This window comes from Scardinius erythrophthalmus, assembly GCF_964197995.2.
Source record: "Scardinius erythrophthalmus genome assembly, chromosome: 6".
In the NCBI taxonomy this organism is placed as follows: domain Eukaryota; kingdom Metazoa; phylum Chordata; class Actinopteri; order Cypriniformes; family Leuciscidae; genus Scardinius; species Scardinius erythrophthalmus.
In genome coordinates this window covers 13226662-13238725 of record NC_138226.1, presented here as the reverse complement: position 1 = coordinate 13238725, position 12064 = coordinate 13226662, and the positions used below count along the sequence as shown (strand labels likewise).

The 12064-nt window shown below is 34.8% G+C and overlaps 1 protein-coding gene across 1 annotated transcript; it reads right to left on the bottom strand.

Moving 5' to 3' along the window:
• Nucleotides 1-767: 767 nt before the first annotated feature.
• crlf2 (cytokine receptor like factor 2) lies at nt 768-4574 on the bottom strand (the record flags this gene model as incomplete). The annotated part of the gene is made up of 4 exons (XM_081369247.1): nt 768-992; nt 2698-2776; nt 2868-2970; nt 4442-4574. The coding sequence occupies 4 exons, from the start codon at nt 4572-4574 to the stop codon at nt 768-770; spliced, it is 540 nt and encodes a 179-aa protein (XP_081225373.1).
• Nucleotides 4575-12064: the final 7490 nt, after the last annotated feature.

Genomic DNA, 12064 nt, shown 5'->3' with positions numbered 1-12064 from the left:
AGACATGCAGACGTCCAGGACCTAAAGTTGGCTGGCAATGAAACTGACTACACGTTCAGGGTAGCTATATTGTCTTCTACGATAAAGTTGCAGACCTGACCTGACAGCCTCCTCCTTCTAAGTGTCGGACACTAATGTGGAAGTCGCCAATCACTGACAGACATAGAACTATTTCATTTTGAGTGAGCCCGTTATCAAAGTAAAAGCGAATGCGATCATCCATGATGCTGCTTTATTCTGCTTTTGGTGCTTATACTGTTCTTGCCGACTACGCAGAAAAAAACAAGTCGTGATCACGAGAAAACAACTTTTGTTATCTCGAGATAACGAGAAAATTAAGTCGTGATCACGAGAAAACAACTTTTGTTATCTCGAGATCACGAGAAAATTAAGTCATTATCACGAGAAAACAACAGAGAAAAAAAATATTATCCATGGCCTCTTAGGGCTTCCGTACAAAGGCACTTGTTTGGCTTTGCCCTGGAAATAAGCAGCATAAAAGATTTTAGTTGCATCAGAATAGATGGCTAATTTTGAATGGCTGTCAATGGAGAAAGATGTTTTTTGTAACTACATCACATTGTGTAGTTACAGGATCTACCAGCAGGGGCTAACAAGGCCATGCTAAGCTTTCAAACTGCGATGACCACAAACTTGAGACAAGTTTTGTCTCTAGATAGCAGTAAAGATCAACTCATGAAGTTTGTAATGTTTTACACCAATCATTCTGAAAAGCAGTCAATATGATTTCAGTCACTCTCAGTGGTTTAGAGGGTAATATACCCCAACACCATCTGAGAGTATTGTGGTTCTGTCTTTTCACCAGATGTTTCAGAGGAGTAGATGCAGTACATGTTGTTATGTTGCTCAGAGCTGGTGTCGATGGGCTGTATTACCAAAGTTTGATGTTGCTCTTCCGTTTCGTTCTTGTCAATAATCTCAATATCTGTCGTTGTGCACTCATCATTCAACTGCATCAGGTTCCCCCAAAACTTAGAATGGAAATAACAAGATTTTTAGAACAGGCAGAATTATTTAATTATAGCTGTCCAATCATAACGTCAGTATATACATTCATGAAAATAAAGGATCCATTTTTGGTTCCCCAAAGAACCTTTCATTGAACACTTCTTAAAGGAACCGTTCACCCAAAACTGAAAATGATCCCATAATTTACTCACCCTCAAGCTATCCTAGGTGTATATGAATTAAATAATATCATATTCCCAGCTTTGTAATGGCATTGAATAGTGCCCGAGTTTTTGAAGCTCCAAAAAGTGCATCAGTCCATCATAAAAGTTATCCATACGACTCCAGTGGGTTAATAAATGCCTTCTGAAGCGAAGCGATGGGTTTTTGCAAAGGCCGTATACGAGCGTTCACAAGAGAGTTGAGTTCCAGTGGAAGGGTGACCTCTGAGGCTCCTCTTCTCTTATATTAAACTTCTAATTCTCTTCTTTCTTCTGTGCTTCCGTGTTCATCAATTCTCACCTAAGCTTACGCTACGCCCATGTCATTCGTCCTACATCTTACGTCAGGTTAGAGGTCACCCTTCTGCCAGAACTCGTCTTTTGGATTACTTTTATGATGGATCGATGCCTTTTTTGGAACTTCAAAAACTCGGGCACAATTCAATGCCATTACAAAGCTGGGAAGAGCCAGGATATTATTTAATATAACTCTGATTGTGTTCAGCTTAAAGAAGGTCATACACATCTATGATGGCTTGAGGGTGAGTAATAGGATCATTTTAAATTTTGGGAGAACTATTCCTTTACAAGAATAATTTTTTTCTAAGTGTGAAGAACTTTTTAATAATCTAAAAAACCTTTTTCCACAAGGATGGACATTTTGGTTCCGTGGTTGTTAAAGGTTCTTCATGGAACCATATAATAAAGAACCTTTATTTTTAAGAGTGGGCCAATCCAGAAGGCTAAATTTGCCATTAGTTCCTTCAGTAATTTCCATTGGGTTTGCCAAATTTAAATTCAAGGCGTGTGTTGCCAAGGTTATTGTATATTTACATACACAATTTTTCCAATTATCAATAAACAGTGTTCTTTCATCGGACAAAAGTCATGGTTTAAGCCCAATTGACATTATATGTAAACAGTTTTACTAGTGTTCTGACATTATTCAATGTGTACATGCCTGTTTACATTTATGTGAAATACTGGTAAAACTAGTATTTTAAAATATTTAAAAGTTTTAACCTCAGGTTTTTAAAAAAAAATTGATTTTTGATAGCTATCAGTGTTTTGTTGTACATGTAAAACACTCTCAGAGAAACTTAGAAATTTTGTTCTAAAACATAAATCACATTCCTTAATTATGAATTTTGAAAAATTGCTAACAAGTTGCTGCAGAAGCACTACAACTACCACAAGCATATGTCTATATGCTTAATCAAAGTAGCAACTTATCAACTTAAGAATCATTTTTAAAGCACAGAGTGGTGTTGTAAATCACATTTGAGCAATAATTGTGTGTAATCTATGCTGTACAATTTTTTTTGAAAGTTTGCTAATGTTAACACAAACTGTAATATATTGATAAATCCCAAAATCACTATTTAAATAAAAAACCTTGAAGGAACCTGTGGCTTGAAAATGCAAATTCTCTTCTAGCAGTAAGAACTACAAACATCTTGAAATGCATTCTGTCAGATTAATGCTTTTTATATTTGCATGGCCTTACCTGAGACTGATCAATGTCCATGATTTCATTTTTGAAGTGTTTGAGATCTGGTACTTTAGGTAGGATCAGTCTTCTAATTCTTTCAAGACAAAAGAATGGCATCAGCATTCAGGCATTCAGTAAAAATTGTTTGGATAAATTATAATAACCAAAGTATCAGTAATACTCACCCCAGTTGAGTCAGCAGATAAACAAGAAGTAAGCCAGTCAGTGGCAGCACAATTATCAAAATATAAACCCATATGCTGACAGGTGATTTTACCACACAAGCATCTGTGAACAAAATGTATAGTTTATGTCTAACTGAAGGCTATTTCATGCAAACTATATGGAGGGACGTGGGGAAATGTGTTTTAGTTATTGGGAAAGGTTTGGGAACTGTTGTGGAGGAGGGATGTGGTATATGTATGTATGTGTGTATATAGTATATGTACAGTTGTAATCAAAATTATTAATGCCCTATTACAAATCATATTGGCCAAATTTACTGACTTTCAGCTATTTTCATGAACAAATCAAAGAAAGCAATTGAAATAGCTCAACAAATGTTTTAACTGGTTTCCCCAAATTCAACTGAAAATGCAACTTTTAATGATTTCTGCAGTCTCAAAATTATTTGAATAGAATCCCTCACAACAGCACTAATCTGCAAAACAGGTGTTGTCTCAAGCACACCTGATGCAACTAATCAAGGACTTAATTAGTTGCACCAGATGTGCTTGAGCTAGAACACATGAAATATCTGAACTGGCTAGTATGATAGTATGTTTGATAGTATGTTGTATTTGATAGTATGTTTGACTGCATATTAGAAATATGGCTAAGTCAAAAGAATGGTCCAAAAAGTGAATAGAAGATATCACCTTCATACAGCGAAGGCACTAAATGTTCCGAAGCATAGTTGGCAAGTTCAAAGTTAAAGGAACAGTGGTTACACTACCTGGACAGAGCAGAAAAAGGAAACTATCAATGGGTGCAAGCAGATTTCTGAGATTCATTAAAGTATCAGGAAATCCTAGGAGAAAATATCATGCCATCAGTAAGGAAGCTGAAGCTTGGGCATCATCTTCCAACAGGACAATGATCCCAATCATACCTCAAATGCCACCAAGGCTGGTTTGCAGAAGAAGTCCTGGAAGATTCTACAGTGGCCATCACAGTTACCTGACTTGAACCCCATAGAAAATCTTTGGTAGGATTTGAAGAAGCCAGTTTCAGCACACAAACCCAAGAATATTACTGAACTGGAGGTCATTGCTCATGAGGAATGGGCTAAGATTCCTCAGAAACGCTGCCAGAAGCTGGTGTCTGGTTATACATCTCGTTTGCAGCAGGCCACAACAGCAAAAGGGTGTTCTACTAAGTACTGAAGATGCTTGCCATAAGGGGGTTGAATAATTTTGAGACTACAGAAGTCATTAAAGGTTGCATTTTCATTTGAATTTGGGGAAACCAATAGAAACATTTGTTATGTTGAGCTATTTCAATTACTTTTCTTTTTTTCCCCATTACAAACAGCTGAAAGTCTGTACCTTTTTAATAATAAATCTGATTTGCAATGGGTGTTGAATAATTTTGATCACAATTATATATTAGTGTATAGGCTAATAAAGAGTTGTAAAAAGAAGATTGTTTTTTAACCATAAATATTGCTATGGCTAATGACCATTTAATTCATATTTATCAAATTAGGCTCTGGTCTTGAGCCTGAACACATGGTTTTTCAAAGACAAAGAGACGGTACCTTTATTGTTTCCCCAACTTTGCACTTTTGTCCAGTTGCTCCAGTCCTTTTCCACACACTGCAACTTCATTCTTATTCTGAAATCGTAATTCGTCTTCATGCTGAGGGTGGACAGGGTCAAATTATAATCCATTTTTTCTTGTTCATTAATTATCTGACCTGTCTGCATATAAGAAAATACAAAGCATACTGTAAGATTCTCCAACTTTGCTTTGAATAGCATGTGTCATTTTATATCAGATTCATGAGCATTTTTTCTGTCATACTGTATCAAGCATAATATTCAAGTCTAGTTGCCTCAGTTCTATGCTCAAAGTGAGCATTACTGAATTTCAAATGTGTAAGTCTGTGAGTGTTCAGTAGCCTACCTTCCAGTCTTTGACACATTGGCTCTTGTATTGCACTTCAGTTGAATAACAGTAGGGATTTTTTCCTGGATGTGGTATCCACCATGTTACAATAATACCATGTGATGTATTACTAGTAATCTTAAAATCAATCTGGTCCGGGTTAATGTCTTCTATGGCTTAAAAATAGCACAGAATAATGAGTAGCGGTTCATACAAAATTCCACAGAATTTGAAAAATCATCTTGCATGTTAATGTGTTTATTAAATATTTTTCCTTATTACACAGCTCTCTGAAATACTTGATTCTGATTGGTCAATCTCGGCATTCAGTGGTCTGAAATTTCTAGATAATGACCCTTGTTGTTAGCAGCAATCAATTGTATTTAAAATGAAATCGAAGGACTTCAGTATGTCCTGATCACAATGTCTGGGTTTATTTTGCGATAACAACCGGCTAGATGTGCATTATCTCTTTATACAACATGGCTCTGTTGAATACGTGATTCTGATTGGTAAGTCGTGTCATCCAGTTTTCTTAATATTCACCGTTGTCCATGACAACGCTGTATAGCAGACCGCTCATCCGCAACTAACGTACTGAATCAGTGCTACTTTCATGTCTCTCGTATCACACCATAAACTCATTTTTGTTTCATACAAATGCAAGTGCCTCCATTTTGTCTCTGTTATCAATTGTAGTAATTGACCTGAGGACTTCAGTATATCATCGTCTCGTTGATAGGTCGATTGCTTTGTATATTGCAACACACTCTCATGGCAATTCATAGCTATTTAGCATTTTGGAAAACTGGTTCTATAATTCGTAGGAATTTCTCATTCATACATGTTTGTACAAAGCCTCACTGACGGTAAGGTTTAGGGGTGGACCTTGAATCACATCGTTCAAATTCATATGGAATCACTACCACATAGATTTTTGTGGTAGAATAGATAGATTTTTTTTCATGAGTTTGTACATTGCAATAGACATAGTAGTACTAGCATTTACAGCTAAAACTATAAACTATAATTTGATCCCAAATATTTTTTTTATGTCCACGTATTTATTTATTTGGTGATTATTGTACTTAGTGAAAATAGGTATATATTTACTATAGTTATAACTGTTAAATCTAAATGATGTTAGAAACTTTGTATTGCTAGCACTTCTCGTGTTATTGACTCCATCAGATTAATTAATGTTTAGTTTAAAAAAACTGAGAAAGTCCACATATTCTGTTGAGCCTACAATATGAGTAACAGCTTTAAAATTAACTCAATGAATAACATTATTGCGAAAACTTTTTTTTTTTTTTTTTTTTTTTTAATGAATGTGTTCTGAGGTGAGTCTTTGTCAGGTATACAGGATATACCAGCTCATCTAAACGCCTCCCCTTCCTCAGGCCTTTTGATGTGGGTCTCCAGCTCATGCACTGTGATGCACCGCCACTTAACAGCAAACTTATCATTATCATCAGAAGTTTGTCTAAATGTATACTGGCAAGAGTGTGTGTCACAAGCTCCATTCCTAAACATTTAACCTGTGACCTTTTACACATTTGTGATGAGAATAACCATGCTTCTGTGGGAGTTATTCTCATAATACTTTGCCTAATACATGTCTTTTCTAATGCTCTTCAACTACAAACTTCTTTAACAGCTCTTCATAGATAAATATGTCATGTCAAGTCACCTTTATTTATATAGCGCTTTTTACAATAAAGATTATTTCAAAGCAGCTTTACAGTGATAACAGGAAAATAATGCAACAAAGTTTGTTTCTGCTGTATAGCAGATCTAGAAGAAAATAGCGTCATAGTCCAGCTTAAGTAAGTTAAGTGATGGGTCATTCTTGTTGTAAAAAAGTTATTCATTTAAAACATATGTCATATGAAAATAACAGTGTGTAATCAAGTCTCAGTTGAATCAAAAGCATTAACCAATAAATATTGAATGTTTGTTCTGTTAATTCCTAGGGGTAAAATAACTAAAGATTAAAGAAGAACTCACCAACAGTCTCATTATCATGATCATAATCATCATAATCATAATCATAATCATAATCATCAGCAGCAGCAGCAGCAGCAGCACTGGACTTTGAAGCAAAGAGCAAGGCAAGGACTACCAGGAGATACACACTCCAGTTGTTCATGATATGTTCCTCTGTCAGTTACTTATCAATGAAGAAGTCTCAGTCTTTAAAGCACAGAGGAACAGGTGACACAAGTTATACCTGAATCAGTAAACCCTGCTGTTCCTCCACTCATTTCCTTCCCGTTCTCTCCCCCTCACTTCTTACTCATAGGTCTGTGAGGGAGGGTTCTGATTTGTAACTCTCTCACATCACTAGTTTTGTTTTGTTTAAGTCTTTCTTATTATTCAGTTCACATTTATTTCTTGGGACTCTGGTAGATTCTTAGTAAATTTTTTGTTGGTGATTTCACCCAGTTATAGGGGGAACTTTTTAAGTTCTTTTGATGTTATAAAACACTTTCATGTTTTCTTGCTCTTTGTAAAGAAATATCAATGTACTGATGTAAGAACCCAGGGCTTTACTTCTGGTAATGGATGATAGATTAATATAAGAATTTAAGCACCAAATAACCATAAAATCAACTGAAAAATAAAATAAAAAATCAAGTCAGTCAAAACTGGTTATTGATAGGAAGATGTTTCTTTGCTGAAATCGAATCTAAAAAAAAAAAAAAAAAACTTTAACAAGCCTATTATATATAAAAAAATTTTTTTTTATTTTTTTAAAACTTTAACAAGCCTATTATAAAAGCCTGCAAATTAAGACATTATTAATTTATTATTGGTGTCAATTTTCGTGTGTTGAAATAAAACTTCTTTTTATTTAATTTATTAACCATATTTTCATAAATGTGGCCAAGGTGTGAAATATATGTTGGATATTTTCCCCAACAGTTTTAGCTCTCTATATGATTATCTGGTATTTTTTCACTGTATAGAATTCACTTATCTCACCACAAGATCAGATGTAGCTACTAAGAACCTGAGGGAGGAAGTGAACAAGGGTCAGACATATATAACCAGGCTAATACACCAACTTTACTGAATGTTTTTCTTTTACTTTTGTGTGATATTTAAAACTTACCACAATATATATAAATTACCATATATATATATATATATATATATATATATATATATATATATATATATATATATATATATATATATATATATACACATATATATATATATATATATATATATATATATATATATATATATATATATATATATATATATATATATATATAATTACCACACAAAAGCAGATGCAAGAGTCTTGCGTGCGAACAGTCACATGTATGAGCCTGGAGCTGTTTTTCTTTTTTTGTAATAGATAATGATCATGTTTTTGCACCTAGATGTTCATTCCATATTTCAAAGTCAAAAGGAAATGAGCTGGTGTTTATTTACCCTCTTGTCATGAAAACAATTTTTTTTTTAAATGTCCCAGTGCATTTACAGTATGTCTATTTAATTATTTTGTTTATTTGTCTAATCACTTAATTACTATCTTTTTATTCAAATTAACCTGCAGGTTATGTTTAAACATTCCAATAATATCTCAAAAACATTTAAGAATCAGTTGACTTTTCCTAATTTTATGCAAACTGATTCTAAACAAGATCTTAACTTGATAACATGCACTAATCATCTTCTAGGAAAATGTTACTCGGGGTCTCATTATATTTAAGAATTTTCACATGATAAGGTTTTATAATTTTCTGACTTTGTTTTTATTTGTTCACTTATTTATTTTGTATTTTTCTACTATGTTTTTGCTGTGGTAAGTTTGTGAATATTTTTTTTTAAAGCTGCAGTCCGTAACTTTTTTCGGTTAAAGATTATCCAAAATACATTTTTTAGCAAGTACATAACCAGCCAGTGTTCAAAACTATCTGCTTGCCTGAGCTCGATTCAAACGGTAAGCTTGTAATAATGTTTTTAATCCCAGTGGTACTGGTGGATTTCCACGGGATATTCGATCATGTCTTTGCATCATTACATCACATATAAAGAAGGAGTCTCGGCTAGTAGGCTCTATTGCGTGTGAGGATGTTGGAGGTGAAGATTTATAGCCTTTTCTCACAGCACTTGATATAATTAAACTAATCAATTTGATGGCGGATTCAGAAAGGTTCAAACGACAATCAGTAGCCACGTTTCCATTACCCTTCAAATTGCGCAAATTGAAATTGCGAATTGAAAATACGCTCAATGGAAACACGTCAATTTCGCAAAAACTCCCATTTATCGCAAAAAAGTTTTTTGCGCTCGCATGAGGTGGTTTTTCAGGCAATTCGAAAAAGGAATATTTCGCAAAACGGCAATGGAAACAGTTTTTGCGCATTTACAGGTCACCTGACTTAGAAGGCGCGGTGTGTTTGGACTGAATACGAGACAGTTCTTGAGAAGAAAGAATGACAGAAATACTGGATTCTAAACCTCAAAGAAATGCCACAATCAAGATCTCGGAGCAGAAATGAGGGAGAAACACCCAGAAACTCCTCATATGTGCCGCTGGATAACATGCCTACGTTTCCTTCCATTAATAATAATAACGTCTACGTGGCTGTGATATATATAAACTTACCAACGTCCGTTGCCATGATTTTTGGAATGACTTATCGCGAGAGGAAAAAATTACGTTTTAGTCGCATAACATCGGTTAATGGAAACGCCGTCATTTCGCAATAGCTTTTTGTCAATATTTAGAAAAAATCGCAAAAGTTTTGCGCAAATCTTTAATGGAAACGCGCCTAAAAGACAACTGGAGATTCACCCGTTGTAAAATGCTAAAGATTTCGGACTTCGGAGTGGCTACAGAAAAAGAGACTGCAACCGGGCCCATGCGAAAACAAGGATAAAAATCGGAAGGGCATTAAATGCAGTCACACAGTGCTGATGTTGTTAACATTAACAATTGAGGACAAAGTATAATTTGCACGGTTTGACGTGATATGATAAGCGATCGTTAGATTTCATCAGCGCGATTTACTGCAATGCTTTAATTTCCCCTTAGTTGGTCAGAACAAAAGTGGATGTTACTTACTTACTCAGATGACATTTGCCGAGGCACAACCCGCGTAAAGTTGATAATTCCGCGAATAACTGCAATCGCAGATTTCGAACAGAGATGGCGACAAAGAGGAAAAACTATAATGAAAAAAAATAATGTTAAAAAATAATAATGCACATTTCTGAGAAGTGCATACAGTGCTAGAAAATGTCAACCTATTGGGTTTTGAACATTAAAAAAGAGGGCAAAATCAGAATAATTTGGCAAATTACAAATTCTTTTCTCATCTTTTTTACATGAAAATTCTTGGGATTACAAACAGTGAAGACAGTGAAATCTCTCAATAAATGACGACAGTTTTCAAAGATCCACTGCATCCCACTGTTTTTCCAAGATCTCTGCTTGTAATAGAGATTAATGAGAGACTTGTGCTCAGCATTATTTATAAAACGTTGAATGACACTGACCACACCAACCTTGTCATTTCAATTGTGCCACAGAGAGGGATGGAACGCCGGCCTGGAGATGTCAAGGCAGAGAGTGAAAGGGAAAAGAGAGAGTCGACTGAAAAGATGAGGATAAATCTTTGAGCAGCACTCGATTACGTCTGGGCTGTGGAGCGGTTCTCCCCCTCTGGGAAGGGCTGCGTGTCTGCAGAGAAACCGAGCTAAGACGAGACCTGTCAGGAACAAAGAGCGAAATTCCAATGATATGTTTAGCTAAAAGGGTGAGAGAAAAGTGAATCAAAGCAGTGCACGATCAAAGAAACGCTTCAGTAAAGTCAACTTGGCCGCCAAGAGACCAGCAGGGGATGCATATGATTTATAGGTTGTTCTTCAGAACCTTCTGATGTTGAACAATTGATTGTTATTGTTGCTAGAGAGAAGAAGAGAGAGACGTGGGACTGAGGTGGAGGGTCACCTATTTGCGCTTCAAAAGTGGAGCTTTGTGATGTGTGACAGCCGTCAAACACTGGAACGACACCACTGGTCTTAAACAGAGGCACTGGAACATGTCAGGGCCAATAAGCCACCGCAACAAACGGCGGAAAAGAAAGCGACAGTTGTTGGTTTTTTTTTGCTTTGACCACTGACTTATACTTACAATCAAACAAACAGCTGTTGAAAGTCAACATGACTGCGCGTGATGATCAATGTCTGTTTGTTTGTTTGTTTGAGGCAAGGGCACCGTAAAGGTCGACAAAAAGGGTCAATGTCAGGGGTGTGGAGTAGCTAGTTGTGCTTCAAGAGACTTAACTGAGTTTTATAAAACATTCCAAGTGCATTCACATTCAAAAACCTGTCAAATTAGTTCAAATTAGTTGTTATTAAAATTCAATGTTATCAGCTTTGGTCATCACTTACATTTTGCAGTGTACAAGACAACAGTAGCTGAGCAAAAACATGTTTATCACAAGCTAACCGCACTAACCACTAGTTCCTCTATGGAACTAAATGTATTATAGAACTTTCTCCATATCTCAGAGCATTATCAGCCTGACACAAGCATTATAAAAAAGTAAGTGCATGCTTCTTTTTTTTCTTTTTTTTTTTACCTCTGCATCTTTTTTTTTTTAATGGGAAGGCATTATTTGCTTTCTGATGCTGAAATGACCTACATTTACTTTTATGGTCATTACAGGCCTTAGTAAATCAACAGATTGATGAATAATAATAATAATAATAAAAACATTTATCAGAATCATTAACAATTATAATCTCTATAGCATAGTCTACAATATGTAGTTCTTTAAAATATAGATCTAGATTTAAATAATCTATATTTATTTGTATATTTTATATTGTTTTTAATTGGATTGTAATTTTATATTTTTATATTTTAGTTTTTAGTTCCGCAGTTTTTCCCCCCACAAATAAAATGTAGAACCCTATTATTATTCGAAAATGTGTATAAACAAATTTACTGATAGTAAAAATCAGGGTTTTTCCCAAATCCTGGGAGTTCGGCAGGGTTTGTGAGTTGATGAAAAACTAGTGATAATTAAATCGTAAAAATAAAATAATTTAAAAATAAAAACAATCAAAATTAAGCACTCAAAAAAAAAAAAATATATATAATGAAAAATAAAAACGTTTTCCTGCATGTCATGTGACCGTTAGCAGAAAACTGTCAACATGTAAAGTGAAATATTAACTTAAAATCTTCAAGTAGCCTAATATTTTATTTTTTGTTTGGCTGACATAAAAGTGTATCAAT